Source organism: Abrus precatorius, unplaced genomic scaffold (assembly GCF_003935025.1).
Source record: "Abrus precatorius isolate BTA unplaced genomic scaffold, Abrus_2018 Scaffold4, whole genome shotgun sequence".
Lineage (NCBI taxonomy): Eukaryota > Viridiplantae > Streptophyta > Magnoliopsida > Fabales > Fabaceae > Abrus > Abrus precatorius.
Window position 1 is genome coordinate 739,958 of NW_020874384.1, and position 24,514 is coordinate 764,471.

The following is a 24,514-nucleotide window of genomic DNA, read 5'->3' on the forward strand; positions in this document are numbered from 1 at the left end:
TGTTTTGAAGCAAAAGTTCGTCTTTCATGTAACCTGATATCTAACTTTTCTCCCAACGTTAACATAGTCATCATTTTGACCTGTAAATTTTTATTTTTTTTGTGGAGTAGATAATGAAAGCAAGAAGCAGAAAAAAAAAATGATTGGAGGAGAAAAAAATCATCTCTCTCAATTATCAAATGATTATGTTTCATTTGATACAAAATCAGTCCTCAAGTACGTCGTATTAAATTTCCAGAAATTAATCACAGTTGTTCACTACATACAGTTTGTCTACTTCGGATGTGGTAAGGTGCAATTGCCATTAAAAGAAATGAAAACATTTATTTGTCTATTGATCGAGGTGCGAATAACAAATTTGTTGTTATTTACAAAATTTAGAGTCAGCGAATGAATCACAGGAGATTGGCAGTAGATTTCATGTCCTCTCGTCTCGCTTTTATAGTCTAGTTCTTCATTCATTCTTACTAAAACGGTTGAAAATAGTGCCACGCCTACAGGAAATGTTAAGACTGTTTTATTAGAGTGAGAACGAGAGAAGAAAAGAATAATCCATAGCTCAATTAATACCATCTTTACCTTCTCTCATATACCCTTGAAATACGGGTGCAAAACAGCATCTGCAGCTGAAATTCTATACTTTGGACACAGGCAAAGCATTTTCTGACCAAGACACACAACTCTAGGCAATTAGGCATAAATAAACTTTCAATAAATGGATAAAATTAAAGAAAAATAAATTCCAGAAATGATACTTGGTTTCCTCACCATCATCTAATTTAACTGTTGAGAAATGTTAACGGACATTTCTTGCGTCTTTCTTACTGTTGGTTAAAATTTACATGTAACTCGTCAAATGAGGTGAGTTTTTAGTTCCTATTTAATGAATTCTACATTCAATTTAACGGGGGTTTGACATGAATATAAACCAATAATAAATAATGTATTGCAAAAAGTGTATCAAGGAGTAGGTATTATTCCCAATTGTTTTGCCAAATTTCTGCGTTTATAGTATGTAATATTTTAGTGATAATATTCTCTGTTGCAACCTAATAATCTACTGAAAATTTGTATATTGTGTTGATAAAAAATATATAATATCCATTTCCCGGAAGGCATTGCCAGCGTACGCAACCAAACTAGACATTGGCTCCCCCAAAAAAGGATATAGACAGTAAAATGGTAAGAGTTTCAGACAGTGTGCAGCAAAATGAGGGAAAAGGGAAAGTGGGATGGAAATACAATTCCAGCAATTACCAGTGCTCAAAATCAAATGCAGTAACAGTAGTAGTAAAATATACGTATCAATCAATACTGCAATCAGGGGATGGCATGGAATACAGTAAGCCGATCTCTAATGCATACGAAGCAGTTGTCAGAATAACTTACCGAAAGAAGATCAACAGCATCTGAGTCGAGTTTAGGAAACTCAAGTGCCAGGTCCTACAAAATCCAACAATTAACGTACATGGCTCAATGGCCTAGCTATATTTTGAAATTGAAACAAGAATTAATAAGAAAAAAAACCACAAAACATGGATACCTTCGGCTTCTTTGGAGGGCCCATTACGTCAATATAGTTGCATAAAGAAGTCACTCCGGGCCAGGTTTCTTCTGTTGGGGTACCAAGCAAGCTTTCCACATAAAAATTTCGAATTCATTAGTTCAATTGCAGCATAAGCGCAGAGAAATCATACAAATGATATCTGATGTTTCATGAAAATTACGTAAACATCTCATTCAGCATCTTCCAATCACTATCAGCAGAGAATAGAGGCCGGCCAAGAGCCATCTCACCAAACATACAACCCACGGACCAGATATCAACTGAAGTTGAGTAGTAGGTGGAGCCAAACAAGAGTTCAGGTGCCTTATAACAAGAAGAACCCACCTGAAAACAGAAAAGAAAATTGCAAAAAATATTTTAAACGTTTAGGGGAGCATTTACGCTTTAAAATACACTAACTAATATTTTAAACTTTTAGTGGTAACTCAAAATTTGTTGTACAATTGCAATTTCTCAATTCAAAACTAATCCGTACATGTATTTTCACATATGTCACGGGAATGTTTCTTGGTTTTGCTTTTCAGAAAAAAATAATTACTGGGATATCATACATCTCCAGAGTACGACGAAAAAGGAACATCAATTGTTCTAGCTGCACCAAAGTCTGCTATCTTCACAACACGGGTACGGAAATGAATCAGAATATTGTTAGGTTTCAAATCTCTGTGAATAATTTTGCGAGAATGGCAGTGTGCTACAGCATTAAGGATTTGATGTACAAAATTCTGCAAGGACAAGAGGAAAAGTGAATGTAGTTAACATAGTGATGACTAATCTGATCCACCATCTCTAGAATTGATATTAAACTCTCAAACCTAACAAAAGTAAATGTCCCCATCAAATCATATATCTATTTGCTCCGTTTCATATCTATTTTATTTTTTCTTTTCTCACTTTACAAGACTAATTTGCTGAAGCACACGCTCACTATGAAACAAGCTAGACAAAATGCATGTCGCAGCATCTTAGACGAAGAAAAGTTAAAACAACAATATATCCTGTTTTATTTTATTCCCACAAAGTTTTCAAAATAATTCACGAAAACTTCACTTACTTTTATCATATTTGGATATATAAACAACACTGGGTTTCTCATGAAATCAAGGAGATCGATGTCAACATGCTCGAAAACAAGAAACATGGCATCCATGCTGGGCAGCACATCCAGCAACCTGATATCAACAAACATAATCAATATATATTCCCTTATAGAATTCACTTCGATAGGTTAATTGATAACTGTTATCTGTTCTAAACTGTATAAGCTGTCCTAAAAATCTAAAAACAAATGTTAGCAAATTTGACCTCACAATGTTGATATGGTCCTGTATTTCCTTAAGAACAGAGATTTCTCTTATAATCCTGTATGGAACACCGTTCCCTTTCTCATTATCCGGAATGGGAATAACCTTGACTGCAAAAATCTGGTCATTCAAATGGTTCTTGCACTGGAAAACATTGCCGTGTCTGCCAGTTCCAATCGGTATAAAATCCCTGTACCACGCTCCTATCACTTTTCTTTGAGCTTCTGATAGAACTAAACTGTGTCTGCTCACACACAAATTAAAATAAAACTCTTATTCAGTTCACTTCGCTTTGGAATTTGCAGCTTTAAGAAAATTTCCGCCTTTCAGTTAAAAGAAACTACGTTTTCTTCCAAGAAAGAAAACCGTTTATCCTTTTCTATTATTATTATTTCTGAAAGAAACATCAAAGCTGAGGAAATCCTCGTGAAACAGGCAACAACTGAATGAAACTGGAAACTCCAATTAAAATTTCCGTTAATTATCAGAAGCAAAGAAAATTGGATTGTGACATAGATCACTGACATGAAACACAAGCAGCTATTACTTAGAATTCAAATATGAAAATGCTCACATTAGTCGAGGCGATTTTTTAGGGAAACTCTTAACCTCCTCAATCTTCTTTGCCGGCCCAATCTCCTCAATCTCCGTTACCTTTGGAACCTCTTCAGTATTCGTCGCAGTCTCCTCAGTCTCCGGCGCCGTCACAGCCTCCCCAATCTCCGTTGTGGTCGAAAACTCCTCAGTCTCCGTGGCATCCTCCTCAGTCTCCGGAGCAGTCACAGCCTCCTCAGTCTCCGGAGCCGTCTCAGCCTCCCCAGTCTCCGTGGCATCCTCCTCAATCTCCGTCTCCGTCGCAGCCTCCCCAGTCTCTGTTGTGGTCGGAACTTCTTCAGTCTCCGTGGAAGCCTCCCCAACATCCGTTGTGGTAGGAACCTTTTCAGTCTCCGTCGCAGCCTCCGTTGTGGTCGGAAGCTCCTCAGTCTCCGGCGCATTCGCAGTCTCCCCAGTCGCCGTCGCAGCTTCCCCAGTCTCCGATGTGGTTGGAACCTCCCCAGTCTCCGCCGACGCAGCCGGCTCAATCTCCGTCTCCCTCTCAGAAGCCTCACTCTCCGACGCCATCGCAAAGAAAAACTGAGAAAGAGAGAGTTTGCAGAATGTAGAGTTACCGTTAGGTATTGTGATTTATATATAATGTGCTTTATGCTTAAAACGGCATTTCCCGCCAAGAAGTTGTTGCTAACTGCTAAACTGCAAAATCGCCACCTCCACGTCAGCTTCCAATGAAAGGAACGAACTCTCTGATTGTGACATCAGTTTGAGAATGGAATGGTGATTGGGGGAAATCCATTCTCTTTTGAGAAAGAAGATGCTCCAAAAAAGTATTGAGTTGTTAACCTCACTCTTTATTTTTACTTTCGTCTGATCCACCTCTTCCTCAATTAGTTGCATTACATGGTTTGCAAATTGCAAGGAAAGCCTTTTTATTTATATTCATTATTTGATTCTTGTTAGAAAGAGTAGCTTTGTTGTATAATACGAATGGTTTTCACACCAAAATTTTACGAATTTATCGTTTGTTATAACGAGAACTTACTTGAGAGGCTGCTAAGACTTGGCAAATCGGGAATGGAAGGTGATTCCTTCGAACTTCAATTTTGGGTACCAAAATAGCACATTTGTTACTCATGCACACGGCATCCTTAACATCTCTAACAAACAGTTGAGCTTTTTAGAGTAGCCTATTAATGGATCAATGTTCATATAAAGGGAGATTTCCATGGACAGAGGTATGCATATTTTAGAACCTCACATTCTACTCCACCAAATTTACTCTAATTTGGACGTCCATAAACGAAAGAAAGAAACATGTAAATACAATCAAACCACTTTGAGCTTGTTTGGGCAATTAAAAAAAATGCATAAGGTCAAACATTGTTTCTGATTCAAGCTTAACGAACTTTCAGTTAAAAGATACTTCTAAATTTTGGACAACGGAGACTGTACCACAAAATCCAACAGACCTTATCGTCTGTTTAAGCATTCACAAACTTGACTTAAATCCTTAAATCTGTTTTTTAAAATAAACTTGATATTAATTTTATTTTTTTTTAAATTTCAAAACCACATTGGTCATCCAAAAATGACCGTTCAAACATGCTATGATTCAAACATGCAAAAATAGTTGCCCTGTAAGTAACCCCGCTTATTTTCTTTTTTACAGTACATATTTTGACGACAAGTAACTTCCAAGAAATTCCAAGGCAACAAACCCAAATACCCGGGAACATGTTTAACTTGATAATCTACTTGTCTCAACATGGGTGGCCAATGAAGGCATGAAGCAATGCCACTATGCGAGCCTTAGACAGATGTGTTAAACCAATCAAGGAATTAAAGAAAGAATTATATGATACAAGTGCATATGAGATGAGGCACACAGGCCTTCCTTAAAAAAGAAAAACAGTAATTTTCCTCTATCGGGTGGGGTGTTGGTAACTACTACTACATGAACATAAAAAGAGTGTTGATAGATGATACAATTGGGGCATTGTACCCCTCTGTATACAAATTCTTCACCCCTCTTGGACTTTGCCAATATCTGCAAATTTCAACTAAGTTTCCTGTGGGTTACATTGCTGATCTGACTTTATGATCAGCTAACGGAAACATTGACATGAGACTAGAGACTTTCCTTCAGAAATTAATGATCTATGAAAGTCTATAGTATATACAAACTAAGCACCCCAGAAGCAGAAAAGCCATGCTCATTCCAAGCAATTTTTTTTTTGCAAAGGGTGTCACAAGGTTTCAATTTTTTTGTAAAGGGTGTCTACAGCAGAAGGTTTCAAACCAACACAGGATTTACCAAATGAGGATATGGTGTTACCAAGTAATTATGCGATTCCTCCCCCTCCCTTTTCGCGAATAAGCAATGCTAGCTATTAATGCATTACCTGCATTATATATAGCATTTAATCCCATAAGCTTCAACCCAAGGATTTTTATCAAATATGACAACCTGCATCCATCCCCTCCTTTAATTTGTTCTAGCTTGTGCACCTGTTCACGGGATATAATAGTGTAAAGCTGCAAAGGCAACTTTGGGAGATTCGGGTAGCTGTTTAATACCTCCATGTAACTTTCTTCAACGCTACCAAAAGTGATTTGCAGAAGCCCCAGTGACTGGAGACTTTCAGATGAAGAATCAAAGATGAAGGCAAATTTCCCAGATTCGAAATCAGGCTTCTTGAATAAATCAACCAGTACATCATTGTTTGGTCCAATATTCTTAAGTATGCACTTCCTAGGATAATTTTGCTGAACCCGAGATGAGCGGTAAATGCGTGAAGCTTCTCTCAGGCCACTCAAGAAAGCACCATGCATAGTGGCAGGATAATACCTGCTAGTGGCCTCACCAGCAAAGAAAAGCCGATTCCCCACGTTTTCAGCAAGTATATCATAATCCCCACCAGATGATTGCACACTAACATGCGAGTATGAACCATAAGAAAGGGGATCACTGCCCCATCTTGTACAAATTGACTGTATTGGATCGGGCACAACAATGCCTTTAGGGTGAAATATACCTGCAGAAGATGTTGTAACACATGAAACAAGGCAAACAAGGGATAATATGCAAACAAAAATATTCATAATATTAAACTAGCAAATATCCCCACACTCAGCACACATTGCCTGGATAAATGTAAATAAGAATGAAATGAGAAAAAAGTATATACAAGCAGCAACAACACGCACAATGTTGATTGAAAAAATGTGACTATAGATTAAAAATAAATTCAAGAAAGAAAATTCCCTTTAATTAGATAAAAGATTAAAGAAAAAAAATATTAGTATGATTTGTTATATAAGATCATAAGACAAGTCATAAAACAAGGAAGATACATGAGTATTAAAAGGAGAGTAAGATACACAGCCTATCAAGGACTGGAATATGTTTTATAGGTGGCAGTGGGCACACGAATAGAATGGAAATAAAGGAATGGAATGGGACATTATTATTCCATTTACTGAGCTCAGAAACTGTAGGATGAAACATAACCTTGTGTGTCCTATTTTGTTTTTTCCACTTATTAATCAAAACAAAATAGTGCATATTTCAAGTTTAAGTATTTGGAATTAGCTCTATATAACGATGGAAAAATTAATTAAAAAATTATTCATAGAATACAAGTAGGATAATTAAAATAAAAAAAGATATCATAATTTATTTATAATTGTAAAGTGCTTATCTTTGAAAGGAAAGTTTTACTAGACTATTATATAACCAGTTATCATATACAATAATGAATGCTAAGTTTTAATTTTTAAAGAGACAACATGAGAACAAAGTAAGAGTTACAGAAATAAGAATGTTAGAAATACATGAGTGATCATCCAAAAAAGAATAGAATCTGAAATGAGTGTATACAAGAAAAACACCTATTGAGCAAAAATTTTACAAAAAATCAATCAAATTAGTTTGGACATGTACAAAGAAAGTCACTAAAGGCACTAGTTAGAAGTATAAATGACATCTCTTAATCCAGTAAAAGAAGTAAAGAAAAACTTTAAAAAACTCAAAAAATAATTATTAAAAGTTTTTTACTGAGCTCAATAACACACTATATTTATGTAGTCGACCTCACCTAATAAAATGAAACTTAGTTGTAATAATAATCAAAACAAACCACTACTTTAATTCCATATATATCTCTAATCTAGTTAATGTTTAGTTGAGTATTCAAATATGTGAATAGAACAAGACACATTTTTCACATATGCCATTTTGTGATAATATACTAAAACAATTTTTAAAAGTTTCAATATACTAATATGATAACAAATTTTTCATATATGCATAATAGTCTGAATTGGAAACAGTGGTATCCATGTAACACAACAGTCCAAAAGTTATTTATGTGTGTATATGTGTCAATCCTATTTTATCTCAAAAACAAGGTAATTCACATCTTACCTAGGATTAGGATTGGGTGTGTTGGATTTGGGCTATAAGCTTATCTCAACCCAGTATTGTCAAATAATGGCCGTGGGGGCGCTATGGCAGATGTCAGTGGCAGTTTTTGCCCAAACTGTCACAACTACAGCAGAAAATGACAGATTTAAGATGGCAGCCATTACGTGCCTAGCAGCCATGGCCGAAAACGTGGGTTTTCAAGGAAAAAAACAAAATTGGCCTCTAAGCCAACGCAGTCCAGAGTGACCTGCAAACACCAAACCCTAAAAAAAATGTCTTTCTTCTACATTCTCTCCCTCTTGCGAGTCACAACTTACATCTCTCTTCTTCAATTCAAACATCTTCTCTTGTTCTCAACGTTGACAACCACCACAACTTTGTCTCTAATGGCTGGCACTACTGCCATCTCGGACAACTGCCACTATCACTGCTTGGTAAGTCTATTTTTCTGGTGAGTGAAAGTGTTTTTTTTTCCTTTATTATTTCCCTCCTCCATTTCATTTCTCTCTTTTTCTCTCTCTTCTCCCTGACTTGGTTTTCAGATTCCCTTTTGTTTCATTTTTCCCTCTCCCATTCTGTTTCACACCCCATTCTTTTTGTTTTTTCTTATTCTGTGTTCTTGGTTCTATTTTTCTGTTTTCATTTCCAAGTTTACTTTTGCTTTTTTATTTTTTTAATTTTCTGTTTTTCTGTTATAATTCAGCTTTTTTTTTCTCTGTTTTACAACAATTTTATTACTTTTTTCTCAAAACCTTCCTGCTTTTTTTGCTCAAATGATCATATCATACAAGTAAAAACCTACCAAAAATATAAATATATATAATTTAACATAAAATATGATAATATAATTAAATAATAAATGTAACAATACCATTTAAATTCAGGTAAGTTATTGCATTGTTGATATCTTGATCTATTTTATATTTGGTAGTACTATATAAAGGAAACAACAGCAAAAAGAGAAGATAATTCTTAGAGATATCTAAATGAAGGCCTGAATAGAAAGGTTTAAATGCAGATGAAGGCCACCCAAAAGAATCCCAATTCATAGGTTTTAGAAACACAGAAAAAAAAATGAAAGAACAGCTTCAGTCATGTTATGATGCAAGAGGAAATGATAGTGGAACTGTGGTGATCAAGGACACAAAGTTGAGAGGGACAGAGAGGTCAAGTCATCAAGGGTGTCCAAGGCTTTGTTTGGGAGTTGATTTTAGAGGGGAAGGGGAGAGAAGAGAAAGACTTTCATGTAGTTATCATTGTTTGAAAGTTTTCAAATGAGAGGGGGAGGGTTTATAATCCTTCAAAACCCTCCTAATCCTATATTTTTAAGTTTTTCTAATTTGGAGAATTTTGTATTAACCTTCCTTCCTCTTTCCTCCTCCCTTTCCCTCTTCTCCCTTACCCTTCAAACACTTTCGTCCTCTTCTCCTTCCAAACTCTCAAACAAAGCTTAAGAATCGAAGATAAAGGGTATCTAAGAGGTTGTGGTGAATATAACAGAAAAAGAGAACAAATTGAAACTTTCATGGTGTTGAGTGAAAAAAACAGAGAGATATAGTGTCACTAGCATAGTTCTCACTCTCAGATAATGGTGTGTAACAGCTAACCCTAAAAACGCTATAGTAAGATAAACCATAGATGGATGGCCACTATTTAGAAATTTTATACAGATTAAAGAATTTGTACTCTGTACATGTAAATGGTCAAATTTAAAAAATCCCCAAACTTCATGACATGTTCATAATTAAAAATAAAAAGTCATAGGTCTTAATCAAATACATAGAAGTAAATAGCAATAAAAATCACAGAAACAAACAAAATAATGTTGCTGGTTGCAATGTGGGTGTTGCATGGTAGACAGAATGTGAGATACTGTATCCAATTAGGGATTTTAAAAATCTGAAAATGAGGAGGAAAATATCAATGTTGCCCTGAAAAAAATTCCCCAAAACAATGGTTTTTTGAGGGGGAAAATGAGTTTTTTTTTTTAATTATTCTAGCATCGCTGTGGCACTGGCCCCTATATGAGAACACATAGCTATTCAAATTTTGTAGCAACCCGTGGTTGCTCCACACTATTATAACTCTATAGCATCACTATAGCCCACGATTGATCACATGAAAGGTTCAAAAGCAAAAGGAAAGAAGGCTTTGATGGTGTTGCGTGAAGAGAAGATGGATTCCAGGCAGAGAAAACCCACAAAAAATGGGATTTTCAACTTCTGGATTACACAGCGCTCGACAATTCCACACTTTTGCAATCTTCCCTGATGATCCTCAGCAATCCTAATTGCAAACGAGCACATCAAAATTTTAACAATGCACAAAAATATATTCTCTCAGCTCTCCTTTAATCACTGTGACGTTCTTGATGTTGCATGATGTGCGGAGGACAGTTTTGGAGGTTATTGTACACAAGCATTGGCAAAAGATATTGCTCAATCCAAGATGCAACAAAATAAATATAGCACTATCACAATTGCAAAAGAAATTAATCAATGGAAGGAAATGCAAGACAAGAGATGAGTGGAAAGTGAGAGGCAGTTGGATTACGTAAGAGTTAAATCAGGCCTACGTTGAAACTTTAAAATATGACAAATATATGACAAAATACATATGTTAAGTTTCACATGATTCAAATATGGCTACCACAAACTACTATAGTGTTGGAAAAAGAAACACAATAACATGTAGGCACTCAACTTTTCATCATCAAGTCATAAAATAAATGTGATACCTTTTAAAACAGTCAAAACCCGATTGAGCAAAATGGAAGGATCTGTGGATTCAAAAACTTGTGCGGCTTCACCAGCCACCAGAGCAACAAGTGCTGGACCTCCAGAAACAGTATGGTAACTGTACAACAGGAAAAATTCCCCACGTTGATGACTATATTCATTGAGACATCCAAATGTGTCAAGATCTTCCCCCCAAAACACATAAGGAAAAACCATAGCAACTTTGTTCAGCAGCCCAAACCCCATCCTCTCAATAGCTGCCAGTTTCCTTGCAGGTAATTCAGGTTGAAAACTGATGGCCTTCTTTTTTAGAACTCCAAGAGGCACAGTGCATAAGGCAAAATCAGCTTGAAAGACTTCATCCCCTGCAATAACCTCAACACCCTCATTTCCATATCTGATAGTATTGACAGTCTTTCCATAAAAAATAGGAACTCCTTCACATAAAGCTTTTATCAACCTCCAATTGCCCCCAGCAAGAAAGCAGTGATCACCACCCATTTCATAAGGATCATCCTGATCCCAATAGGCAGCAGAAAGATTTGAAAGACAACCAGCATTAGCATATTCCAAATTCGCAAGATGCCAATCAAACAACTGCTTCTCATCAGTACTTCGAGCCACATTATACAAAAGCTTAAGCGTTTCCAAGACAGAACCAAGCGAGGTATCACTTGCAAATCCACCCATAATTTGCCTCAGCTCCATGACCTTGTCAAGCAACCTATTAAATACAAACTCAACACTTGCATCTATTTCCCTATCAACTGGCGCCCCATTTGGCTTATATAAAGGACAATTATCTCTGACTTTATGTAGCGGTATAGAAAGTTGTCGAGCCAGAACCCCTAAAGGGTTGGCATGAATGCCAGTAATAACACTCCCGCCAAGATCTATGGCAGCAAATTTGCCCTCACACCCCATCTTCTGAGTATAAACTCTACCACCAGGCCGGTTCCTACCTTCCAAAACCACAACCTTGTAGCCAAACGACAAGAGCTGCCTCGCTGCTGCCAACCCAGCAAGGCCGGCTCCTATAACAACCACAGTCCCTTCAGTTGCCTCAGGCAACATAGAAGTAAATGACGGTGAAACCCCAAAATTTATGTACCCATTATACAAAAGAAAGTCATAAGCAGAATTAATCAAATGTTCATACTCATTGCTCACAGTTTCTCTAATCATTCCTTTACTCAACCACAACCTCACATTCCCCCTCCACAGAGCCAATATATGGTTCCTTATGACAATATAATCATTCTGCTCCTTCCCACCCATCTCCCTCACAACCCCAGCTCTAACCTCCTCATCAAGCAAAGCATCAATAGGAAAACCGAGCGAAAACGCAATCATAGCCTCGGTTTCAGTCTCCTTCTCCAAATCTTCTTTGGTCTTATTCCTCTTCTTCAAACCACCACCCAACTGCTTCTCAAACAACTCATCCATCAGATCCTCATCATAGTTCCTCAAATTCACTTTCTTTCTCAGCGAACGCTTCAAAACTGATCCATTTGAAGATGGGATTTCCATTATTCTTACCTGGGGTTCACCAAATTCCAACCCCAACAACCGTGCCTTATACTCGACACTTATCAGAACCGCATGCAAACTCCGCTAGATTTAAGCAAAAGGGCATGCGGTTAATCACCCAAAAGAATCAACTTTTAACTTAAAAACGGCATTAACACGAGGCTACCCACAATTTTTTTTCGCTTGAATTTTTTTTCTGAAGAAACCTTTGTTACACTTTTATATCATTTTTTTCTGTGCAGGAAAGAGAGAAAAAAAAGTTTCAGCTACACTGTTTGAGTGTTGAGCCACTAAGAAACAAGATGAAACAAAGAATGCAAGAAATGCACAGAAGAGAGAGAGAGAGAGAGAGTGAGAGAGAAGAGGCTTACAGTGATTGGACGTGAAGGTTTCTTCTGACGAGTCACGACCTGCAACCATGGGAAGGGTAAGAAGGTAATAGGAAGTAAGAATAACTGAATATTAAGGATAGGATAGGCTTATGTTGCGTCTAGCCTAGAAATTTGTTCTGGGCCTCTTGGGCCAGACAACAATAATGTCAATGCACAGCATGGCCCACTTACTTTTTCAAACTGAATCAAAAGAAATTCAAATTATAAATAAATATTCAACAAAAAATTATGAATAAATATAATTAATAACATAAACAGACTTTGAAATTAGGTCCAACTGATACACCTGAAAATTCTGAAATTTTACAACTATTGTTAAGTTCTATTTTTTTAATAGTTAATTTTTTCTTGAAATTCATAATCATTTCTATTATTTAGAAATGTTAACATTTTAAAAGAGATTTTATTAAATACAAAATTTATAATTGAATATTATTGTTTTAGTTTAGAATTTATATTAGTTGTAAGTCCTCGTGTTATATTAGTTAATTAATATATATTAAATGTGAGTTGGTTTACGATGAAGTTGTCCCTTTTAATTGGATAATTTATTAAAAATAATTACCACATAACAATATGACAGCATTAAGATAAACTAAATATTTATTTTTCAATACATTTTATTTTAAAATATATAATGAAATTGTAAAATAGAATAGGATTAAATTTGTATGAATATATTAATAAATATAGTGATATGGAGCAGATTCAAATTGTCTTTAGTTCGCGTGGAAACTGGACGTCCAATCCTTTTTTTGCTTAAGCAGATTCAATTCGCTTGAGTGAAAATAATTAATTTTCACTTAATTATGTCAAAAAATGGCTTGGGCAAATTTTACTATTCCATGTTAGCTTAAGCTAAAAAAAAAAAAACTTAAATAAACGTTAGTTTAAGCAAAATAATTGGCACAAATAGCACCCATTTTAGAGTTTCAAATAGCTTAAGCTACTAAAAATAGCTTAAGCTAATAAAAAATAGCTTAAGTGAATGGTTTATTAGCTTAAGCTATTTATAATAACTTAAGCAAAAAATGGATAAAGAGCACCAGTTTTTAGAGTTGATATTCGCTTAAACGTGATGAGAATAGCTTAAGCTATTACAAAATAGCTTAAGTAAATATTGCAGAAACTGGAAAAAACGTATTAGAACTTAAAACAGTAGCAAATGCAATATACTATATTCATCAGATAATGTTAGAAATTGCATTTACAAGGGCAATTACACATAATTACAATTAACATTGTACAAAATAGAGAAAATCTACAAAATTCCTTAAAGTTGATCAATGATTGAACAAGTTGTATCATCCAAAGGTTCCTATAACAAGAAATAAAATTGGATAAAATATCAATCATCTTAGAAGAAAAAATGTTTGGTATTTAGGTAATTTTTGGATTTATATGTTTTTGAACATACTGTTAATAATGTAGTAAAACTAAGAGTATTGTTGAAAGTGAGTGGAGAATGATAAGATGGAGGTGTCGAACAATGGACATCACATGATTCATAAGGAGTGAGTTGATATTCTTAAAAGCATTAACAAATTATTATACACAAGACAAATAATAATGGACAAATTTTAAATTTTGATAGGTGCATTAATACATATACCTCAACATTTTCCCTTTTGGATTGTCCTCTTAATAGACCAATTTTTTTCCTTTTTCCTTGTAACTCTACCCAACTTTTGAATCATTTATACATATTCCTCTTCATGCTTGGGCGGTGCTTGAAACCCTTTGGTTATATATCATCATTGAAGACTGATGTAGAGACCTCATCATTGTGACTTTCACCATGTTGTTCTTTTAATCGAAGTTGTGTGATTTGATGAGACATAGCGTTTACACATTCATTCACCAATTGAGAGTATTATTCTGAACTAGATACCTCCAATGCGAGTCTAATCATTTTAGAAGCTAGTTGTTGGTATCGTCTTGTGATAGCAAGTTTAGGATCCCCTTTGATCCTCTATACCTTTAATATTGTGTATAATTCTAGAACGACCCTCTCTTATCCATTTCTTAATGATGTATTTTTCAGGCACAACCTTAACATCATTTGCTTCAAAAACCTTCAATGCATAGGAATAAAGGATGCCAAATGTTTCAAATTTTCTACAAGTGCAACATATAGAATTTAAGGTATGATCAAATAATACTGTCCATGATCTATTTTCATTGACTATAGTTATGACATATTCAAATAAAGGAGGAGATTTATTCCTTTTTGATATGCAGCATGCCAAAAATGAAGCAAAATCTTGTTAAAATATGTTAAAAATAGTATGTGTATAAATTTTACCCATTCGTAATAAGATGAAAGACATCTCATATCTCAATATTGCTAGTTTATAATGAGACTCATACTCACAAATTAGCTCATTGTAACACCTGTCTTCTACCACATGTTCAAAGTATGCAAAGAACTGTTTAATGTTTACACTAGGCTTCATACAAGCCTTAAAATCAAAATTTACACTCTCACTTAGTTAAGTGCTTCACATCCCAAATGTGAACACATCCTTCATGTAGCACGCTGCCCATTTTTCCTTTATTCCATATATTGATTTCATCTAATTATTCTCAGAAACATTGTATTCCTCAAGGATACTTTTCCAAGCTTGCTCAAACTCACTCGCTGTGTCAATTTCATATATGCATCTTTTGAAATCTCTTAAGAAATGACTCATGCCTTTCATCAAATTACCAAGGTGTTTGATTCCATTTTGCATCAAGTGTCGTATGCATAAAACATGATGTGTCTCAGGCATCACTTCCACAAGAGCTTTAGCCATTGCTTGATCTTGGTCAGTAAATATTGTTAACGACTTTTTCTGATTGTGTGCTTATAAGAAAGTATCAAATAATCATTTAAAAGATTCAGTCGTCTCATCATACAACAAAGCTGCACCAAAGATTACTGCACCCCTAAACTGAGTAAAACCAAAGAACAATGCAAGGGGCCTATTTGCACGGTTGGTACAATATGTTATGTCCAAGGAAACAACTTCACCAAAACATTGGTAATCTAAGCACATCTTTATGTCAGCCCAAAAGAAATTTGTTATTTGCTCATCCGCATCCATTTGGTATGCATGAAAGAATGATGGGTTGTCTAATAATTGTCACTGGAAATATTGCATCAAACAACTAACTTCTCCATACACCATACTTTGTTGTCTTCTTGCATTTAGGTAATTTTTGGCATCCAACCTAGTGTAACCCACATTTGCCATATTGTCTGCAAGTGTTGTAGCAATATTAATCTCAAATGCTTGGACCAAGATTATCTTACGATGTGAAGCTAACATATGAGTTGTCTCTGGAACTTGTAAAGGGTGATTATGTTCTTCTACAAACTCATGCATAATAAATTTTTTGTTCTTTCCAAGGATACTCCAATTCAGGCATAACAATTTGTCCTAGTCTCAGCTCTATGTTTTGCAACTTGTGAATCTCTTTTATCTCCTTTTCAAAGTCCTTCTTTACAACAAACATATCTATAACTTGTGACAGCACCATATTCTTTTTGCTTATTGAAGTATTGCTTTCTAATGCCAAAACTCTTCCTCCTACCATATTCACTCCAAAACTCCCATACTTCATCAATACTTTTGAACTCTAAGCCAACTCTTGACTTCCATCTATCACACATTGTTGACATATTTTCTGAAACAAAAATGTAAACCAATAGTTTTTTAAAACAACATAACTTTCTATCTCATCATTTTATAATATAATAAAAGAATTAGTTGAAGATGAAAAAACACACCTAACATGAATAAGTTGTTATGTGTAGTGGAGAAGAAGATGTTAATGCTTGTTGAAAGTGTGCAAAATGGCCCCTAAGTTGTGTATGCAAATGAAGTTTTGTATCCCTAACTTTGAGTTTTATTTTTAATAAAGAGAAATGAGCACATTTTGGCTTTTCTTAAATTATACATCAACCCTACTCTGTTTGCACGCCAAAATATCGATAATTTAGCTTAAGCTAATATTTTCGCTTAAGCCTTTTTTTAAGCTCAAGCTATTATCAAAAGCTTAAGCGAATTGGGAAACGCTGACCATTAATTTAGGATTTAAAAAAAGTCACTTGCTCTTTCACATTCCATAACACCCAAGTATTGTTTCAGAAATCTCCTCTATTCCCCATGCCACTATCTTCACTTGCATTTCTAAAAGCCCCTCCTCTTCTTCATCTTTCCTCTCTTATTGAAGTATTGTTCAAATACCATCTCCTTCATCTTCTAATTGTTGTGCTTTTTTGAAAATGGACGTCAGGTACCTTTGTCTTAGGTTTTTCGCTTAAGCCTTTTAATAGAGTTTTAGGTTTTGTGGTTAAATTTAAAATTATGATAGGCCTATGCTTTAAGCGATTATAATGGTTTAAAAATGAAAATGGATGCTCTTTGTCCTTGGGTTTTTTTTTGCTTTATTGAATAAGGTTTTAGGTTTTCTTCTTCATTCCAAAACTATGTTATTCTATGCGTTATTTTGGATTATAATAGTTTAAAACTTGGGGTTGAGAGTTGTTGTTTGTGATTTCTTGTCTTCTGTCTTCTGTGTATTTTTGCATCTCTGTAAAAAAACGCTTAAGCCTTTTTATTTCGCTTAAGCAGATAGTATTTGCTTAAGCTAAATTATTTGATTTAGAAAAATTTGCAAGCTTCTTGATGCATTTTGTTTTATTTATTTTATGTAACTTTTTAGAAATGACACCAAAGAAGATCCTTCCTCAAAGGAAGCAACGTCCTGAAGTGGTGGGGTATGCCTCAAAAGATAATGAAGGCATAGGTACTCAACAAAAAACATCAAGTAGCCCCACTTCTGGTGCTAGGTTTGATAGATTCAAGTTCAAGACTTGTGCCAAATATCAAAGGTTCCTTCAGTTAAAGCCTAGGGAATTGTTGGTGAAAAGAAATGTGCAGTTGTAAGAAGGAGAATTCACAAAGTTCAGCCAAGAAATTGCTAGAAGGAAATGAGATTTATTGGCTAACATTCCTAATAGGATTGATGAAGATATAGTGAAAGAATTCTATGTCAATGCATGGCCACTGAAACCAGATCAAACTGACAGGATTTCCTAGGTTCGTAGGTGTTCAATCTCATATAATAGGGAGACAATCAACAACTTCCTGGGAAACCCACTTACCTTACAAGAAGGGGAGTTATGCCATTATCAACAAAGGAAAAATAGCAAAATTGGATTCTTATATCACAAGATAGCTGAAACATTGTGCATTCCAGGCAAATCCTATGAGACAAATCATCAAGGCAAACTGCTGAGGTTCAAAAGGGGAAATTTGAAGACCTTAGCCCAAATTTGAACCTCCTTTCTATTTGCCAATATTGCCTTGACCACTCACACATTGGACCTCCACATGTCTCGTGCCTACCTTATATACAACATCATAGAAAGGATCATCGTGGATATTGCCACTATTATGTCTGACGAGATTTACCAATTTGTCGTCTTAATTCCCTCTCATACAGCAATTGCTACAAAACACTTGGGATCTCTAGCATTTATCACTACTTTTTGTGTTGCTCAAGGTGTTCAAATACCAAACCAGACTTCATTGACCTATAAACTGAAAAAATCCATCAACGCTCAATTCATCAACACTTATTGCATCAACCAATTGGAACAGGGAAATACAGCTTCTCAACCTTCTTCATCAGTACCATCAATAAGATCACTGCCCATTCATAACATGACACCCATGGAGTGTCGCCTCACACAACAACTAACTAAAATACAACATCATATGGAGGCCAATCATAAGGCTTATACTCACATCCACCACCAGTTAGCCACAAACCGTCGAGCATACACATATCTCAATGAGTCATTCTACCGTTTTACCCTACACCAATACCAACACCAACAAGACACTTCAATATTCCCATAGCCAACACCTGAAGAGTTTGCAACATATGTCTCATGGCCTGGAGACACCCCTTCATTCCCAAATCAGCCTAACCAATGTGAAGGGTCTCCTACCCATAAACAAGGGCAAGTAGGAGCTGATAAAGGAGTCATACAAGAGCCTTAAGAGGAAGAACAAGGTCAAGAGGTAAAGGATCATCAAGAGCAGCATAACATGGAGCAAGGAGATCAAATGCATGATGATGTTATTATTAAGAATAAACATTTCTTTTATTTTCTATTTTTCTTGTTTCATTAGGAATATTTAACTTGATGTTTAATTTTACTTTCTTTCCTAATATTTTTTGTTTCAAGGCATGTAATGTGAACAACTTGATGTTAGAAATTTCTATTTATAATATAAAAAAATCATTGTCTCCTAAATTTTATTACATTTACTCATATTATATTATGGAGCTGATGACTAGTTTTTGATATGCATTGCTATCCAATTTTTGCATTTGCTTAAGCATTCTAAATATAAAAATATGATTGCATTTGTTGCTGTTAAGTTCTGATACATTTTTTTTTTTCAGTTTCTGCAATATTCGCTTAAGCATTCCCAATTTCGCTTAAGTTATCCTTATTCGCTTAAGCTAGTATACTTTTGCTTAAGTCATTTTGTAATAGTTTAAGCTATTCTCATCACGCTTAAGCAAATATCAACTCTAAAAACTGGTGCTCTTTATCCATTTTTCACTTAAACTACTATACATAGCTTAAGCTAATAAACCATTCACTTAAGCTATTCTTGATTAGCTTAAACTATTTTTTGTGGCTTAAGCTATTTTGAACTCTAAAAATGAGTGCTCTCTGTCTATTTTTTGCTTAAGCCAATTATTTTCGCTTAAGCTAACGTTTGTTTAAGCCTTTTTTTTTTTAGCTTAAGCTAATAGGGAATAGCAAAATTTGTCCAAGCCATTTTTTGATGTAATTAAGCAAAAATAGCTGATTTTTGCTTAAGCAAATTGGATCCATTTAAGCGAAAAAAGGACTAGACATCCTATTTCCTGTAAGAACTAAAGACAATCCAAATCCTATGGAGACTTATGTGAATTTAGTTTTTCTAATGCTATTAATTTAGGACAAGTGTGTGGTATGTCTAACCTAGAAGATGGTCTTAGGTCTATTGGGCCACTCACAACACTAAGTTGAATGCAATAGAATGGTTAACTTTTCTTTTAAAACAATTAGAAAAAAAATAATGATAATTTTATTTTCAAATTATAGACATAAAATTATATATATATATATATATATATATATATATTAGTTTTATTTATCAGAATAATTGTGCACATTTCATTTACAACTATATATATTTGTTCACAATTATATACATTTATATAATATATATAGCAGTACACATTTATATTATATATAATTATTATTTTTACACATTTTTTATATATTTAAATATATATCTTAAATTAATTTTTGAGATTAATTTAAAGGTTGACGTGTTAATATAAAGTTCTATTGTGTTGATATGTACGGAGTCAATTTATGTAGTAAGAGACTTTATATTAAAGCTCATCATGTGTGCATTTTTTTAAGGCTATCAATACCTACGAATCACAAGTAAGAATTTATCTTAAACCCTTTAAACTAAAATATTCTTTATTTTTTAATTGTGGTCCTAAAAAATTAATTTAATAACAAAATATTTGACATAAATAAAATATTGATAATTATATTATAGTGCAATAAATAAATAAATAAAATATAATTTAATCATAATAATTTGACATAAAATATATCAATTATTTGTATAATAAATTAGTTCTTGCAGAAGAATGCTTTATTAGTGATTTTTATTTTGAATAAAAATAAATAAAATATTTATGATTAAATCATATTATCTTGATTAAAATTAATTGTGATTCATTAAATATTTAAATAATATTTAGTGTAATTCTTTATTTCATTCTATAAATTACACAAGCTTGCAAAGGTAACGGACTCAAATAGAAAGGAAAAAATAAGACGAAAGGAAGACTCAAAGTTGGTAGGGATTTCTAGTCTTTCTAAGATAAGCCTAACATGGCAACCCTAACTATTTTTAGCCATTTTTTATATAAATATTCTTCAATAGTTAATTACCTTAGATTATTATTTTTATATGATCCAAACGATTCAATAAACAAATAATTTTTAGATGCTTTTATACTATTGATGTTTAAAATTTTTTACAAGAATTAAAAAAATGTATTTTAATGTTTATAGAAACATATTACTTAATTTTTTCTTATACATTTTATTTATTATATTAATATGGGTCAGTGAAAAAATAGTATTTTAAACAAGAAAAATACATTTTTAATTAAATTCACATTAATTATTAAGAGAAAAGTTATAAAAAATTAATAATTCATTAATTTTATAATAAAAAAACTGAACAAAGTTGAATTGCCAGTGTGAGAGAATATTTAAAATATTAGAAGGAATAATGAGTCATTATTAGTTCAACCTTTGATCGATGTATAAGTATATACGTATACCAATGAATCGTAACTTATATAATATATGCATTTATTTAATTATTGGTCCAATTTTAAAAAAAAATGAAGACCAAACAACCCAATAAGCTTTAATTTAATTCAAGGTTTGCAAGCAAGGAATTTGAAGTATCTAATTGGTTAAGGGTTCATTTGTTGAATAAAAAATTGGATAGACTTTATTTTATATAGTTGAAATATGCCAGAATTGATATTGCTTATAATTTTTTAATGAAATATATATATTTTTATGGTTGAATCTGATAGCTAAGGTTTCCGATATAGTTTAAATACCCAAACCTAATGCATATACACTATTTATTTTTTATTGTATATTACAATAAATTTTCATAATATCTTTTTATAATTCATTGCTATCCATCATATTATTAATTTTATCACACTTTTTTATTCCATCACTCTCTTAAATTATAAAAATTATTGTGAGAAAATTACGCATTAAGAACGTTGCTCTTTATTTTTATCATCTAATTATAAGTTAATTTTCTTCAATACTCTTTCTTTTTCTTTCCTTTATCAAGGATTTGCGTAAACCTTTCAATAAAGTCCAAAGTGTTGATCATTTATAGACACAAGAGCTGCAATATACATAGCATGCATTCTTAAAAATCATCTCATCTCGTGAGTTCGTCTTAATTACTTCATTAAATTAATGAAGTTAAGATATTATATAAATTTTATATTATTTTTTATTTAATTTTTTTATCAAAAATTAAATTAATTAATTTAGAATGAAGTTATTTATTGTATATAAAACTTAGATGAGTAGTTACAGAATAATAAAAATACACTAAACATTTTATGAATTTTCACTCTTTCTCATATGTTTTTGAATTTATATATTATTTTATCCTGAAGGCATCAGGTTTAGTTCCTTACCTCTCCCACAAGTTCGCTGTGTCCATCTGATCTGAAGTCCAGCCACCAATTTTGCAGTTTAAGGAATCAGATAACACCTTCCTGTAACCTTCTATGGGAAGAAATGAATTATGTGAATTGATATATCCTTTTGATGTTTCTGTATTCAATCATGGAGACCCATGTTCATGCTTTGAGTTTGAGCTAGCTAACATTAGATTAAACTACAAGTTTGCAAAAGCCACCTTCATGATAAACAAGCAACATAGTTTATGATACACATCTATAAATAGCAAGGAAAAGATTGAGTTGTTGCATCAAGAGTTAATTGGCTCTAATAACTATCTTGTGTTTGTTTCTGATAATAGAGATTTCAAGTATGTGGATCACCAAAGGTAGTTCCATCCTAATTGTGATGCTATGGTTTGTCTCATGTTTGATACAGGCCAATGCATATTATCACCAACAATGTGGCACCAAAGGAACCAAATGCTATGGAAAATACATTAAATGTCCAGCTGAATGCCCAACCAGTGAATCAACCAATCCTAATGCTAAGGTTTGTCACATTGATTGTGACAAACCTATATGCAGAGCTGTATGCAGGCGTAAGACAAACCACCATTTTATGGTTCTTCTCCTTTTTCCATTTATTTATTTATTGTTATTAATATTAAGAATGAAAATGAGTTAGAACTTATGTTAATCGGGTTTAGTTTTTTTTTTAAAAAAATTGACTTATTAATAACTATATTTTATATATCTAACTAAAATAAATTTCATGTGGATCCGCTAAATAAAAGAGATCGAGCGAATTCATGATTCTATATATAAGAATGCATGAAAATATTCACTCAATAATAGAGTTTTTGAGTATTATAGTTTGTTTAATGAGTTTTTTGATATGTAACTAAAAATATTTAATAAAATTTAATATATTAATCACAATGAATATTATAGTTTCTAATAAAGAAATATTTATTATTTTTTTATTATATAACATACATTACAAAATTATTTTTTAAAGACTTGACTAATCTTCTTAAAAGTTGATGTGACCTAAAATCTTATTTATGTTTATTTTGTAACAGAGCCTTAATAGATTACTAAGCTTAACTTTAAGTAAATTAACAAGTCTAAATTTTTATATAAAAAAATCAGAAAATATTAGTAGTGATCAGTACTCATGATAATTGGTTATATATCAGACATTATATATCGACTATTTTTCTTCCTCCCATTTTCACTTTTATGAAGCACATGAAATAAATCAAACTATACCACTAGACTTCATTTTTCTCATGGGTTAAGGTTGAAATTGTTATTTATTTATAGATCGCAAACCAAACTGCAATGCACCAGGATCAGGGTGCTATGACCCACGTTTCATTGGTGGAGATGGAAGAGTCTTCTACTTCCATGGAAAAAGTAATGAACATTTCACCTTAGTCTCTGACACCACACTTCAAATCAATGCACGTTTCATTGGACACAGGCCTTCAGGTAGAGCCCGAGACTACACATGGATCCAAGCCCTTGGAATCCTCTTCAACTCCAAAACCTTCTCACTTGAGGCACCCAAGACACCCCAATGGGATGAAAATGTTGATCATCTCAAATTCACATACAATGGTAACAGTCTAGTTCTCCCTGAAGACCCTCTTTCAACATGGCACTCACCACAAAAAGATGTGAGAGTTGAAAGGGTGGCAAGTAGGAACAGTGTCATAGTCACACTAGAAAATGTTGCTGAAATTTTGGTCAATGTGGTGCCAATAACAAAAGAAGATGATAGAATTCATAACTACCAAGTGCCTAGTGATGATTGCTTTGCTCACTTGGAAGTTCAATTCAGGTTCTTTGGTTTGTCTCCTAAGGTTGATGGTGTGCTAGGAAGGACTTATAGGGAAGATTTTGAGAATCCAGCTAAGGTTGGTGTGGCAATGCCTGTTGTTGGAGGAGAAGACAAATACAGGACTAGCTCATTGCTTTCTCCAAATTGTGCTTATTGTGTGTTTTCACAGCAAAGTTCATTTGTGAATAAGGAGAGCAACAAAGTGGCTGAGTTAATTGGCACCCTTGATTGCTCCAAGTTTTCTAATGGGTTCGGAATTGTTTGCAAGAAGTGAGAGTGGCTATTGAGTGTTGGATATGCTAATGTAAGAAAAAAACAATAACCTATGATTCAGGTCAAGATCTGAAACCTGAACAAAATAACTATCCAGTGGCTGCTTCTTTGTTGTATGGTATGTTATAGAATGTTATGTCACTCTTTATTATATTAATGAATATAATGTTTAAAAAAAAGTGTGTTTAGATCAGCAGTTTAATTATGTATTATTTAATAAAAAAAGATTCAGGGCAGACATTAGAGCATGAAATTAGTTAAAATAAGCTAAACAAAATTTTATATTTTGATAGAGCATATTAAAAATTATTAAAAGAAGTTATAAAAGTTATAAATTACTTTTATGAATTTTTCATAAGCTCTTTTTAACTAGCAGTCCTAAATTAAAAATAAAAATAAATTTTACTTAAGAAAAATAACAAAATTCTTCTTTCAATTATTTAATACTGAAAATTAAAAATCACATATTAAAGTTATAACAACTCTAACGAAATATTCGGTGATTTTATGCATACATATTAAATTATATTTTTTATAAATTAAATTAATATATATATATATATAT

The 24,514-nt window shown here is 33.3% G+C and overlaps 3 protein-coding genes across 6 annotated transcripts; 1 reads left to right on the plus strand and 2 right to left on the minus strand.

The window, feature by feature from the left end:
* Positions 1–450: 450 nt before the first annotated feature.
* LOC113865104 (cell division control protein 2 homolog) lies at positions 451–3,993 on the minus strand. Its single transcript, XM_027499471.1, has 9 exons — positions 3,446–3,993; positions 2,873–3,115; positions 2,622–2,739; positions 2,119–2,292; positions 1,728–1,891; positions 1,544–1,634; positions 1,390–1,443; positions 580–663; positions 451–494 (listed from the first exon to the last, which is right to left on the minus strand). The coding sequence occupies exons 1-8, from the start codon at positions 3,991–3,993 to the stop codon at positions 586–588; spliced, it is 1,470 nt and encodes a 489-aa protein (XP_027355272.1). The 3' UTR covers positions 451–494; positions 580–585.
* Positions 3,994–4,992: 999 nt separating this feature from the next.
* Positions 4,993–12,573, minus strand: LOC113864862 (lysine-specific histone demethylase 1 homolog 2). 4 transcript variants are annotated; one of them, XM_027499044.1, is made up of 3 exons: positions 12,492–12,573; positions 10,590–12,354; positions 4,993–6,461 (listed from the first exon to the last, which is right to left on the minus strand). In XM_027499044.1, exons 2-3 carry the CDS (start codon positions 12,118–12,120, stop codon positions 5,758–5,760), a joined length of 2,235 nt encoding a protein of 744 aa, XP_027354845.1. In that variant the 5' UTR covers positions 12,121–12,354; positions 12,492–12,573; the 3' UTR covers positions 4,993–5,757. The 4 variants fall into 4 exon arrangements, with proteins under 4 accessions (XP_027354845.1, XP_027354847.1, XP_027354846.1 ...); XM_027499046.1 differs by having other exon boundaries at positions 10,590–12,199; positions 12,492–12,555; XM_027499045.1 differs by having other exon boundaries at positions 10,590–12,204; positions 12,492–12,521.
* A 9,627-nt stretch (positions 12,574–22,200) lies between these two features.
* On the plus strand, positions 22,201–23,950 carry LOC113865105. Its single transcript, XM_027499472.1, has 2 exons — positions 22,201–22,429; positions 23,157–23,950. Exons 1-2 carry the CDS (start codon positions 22,201–22,203, stop codon positions 23,948–23,950), a joined length of 1,023 nt encoding a protein of 340 aa, XP_027355273.1.
* The last annotated feature ends 564 nt before the right edge of the window (positions 23,951–24,514 follow it).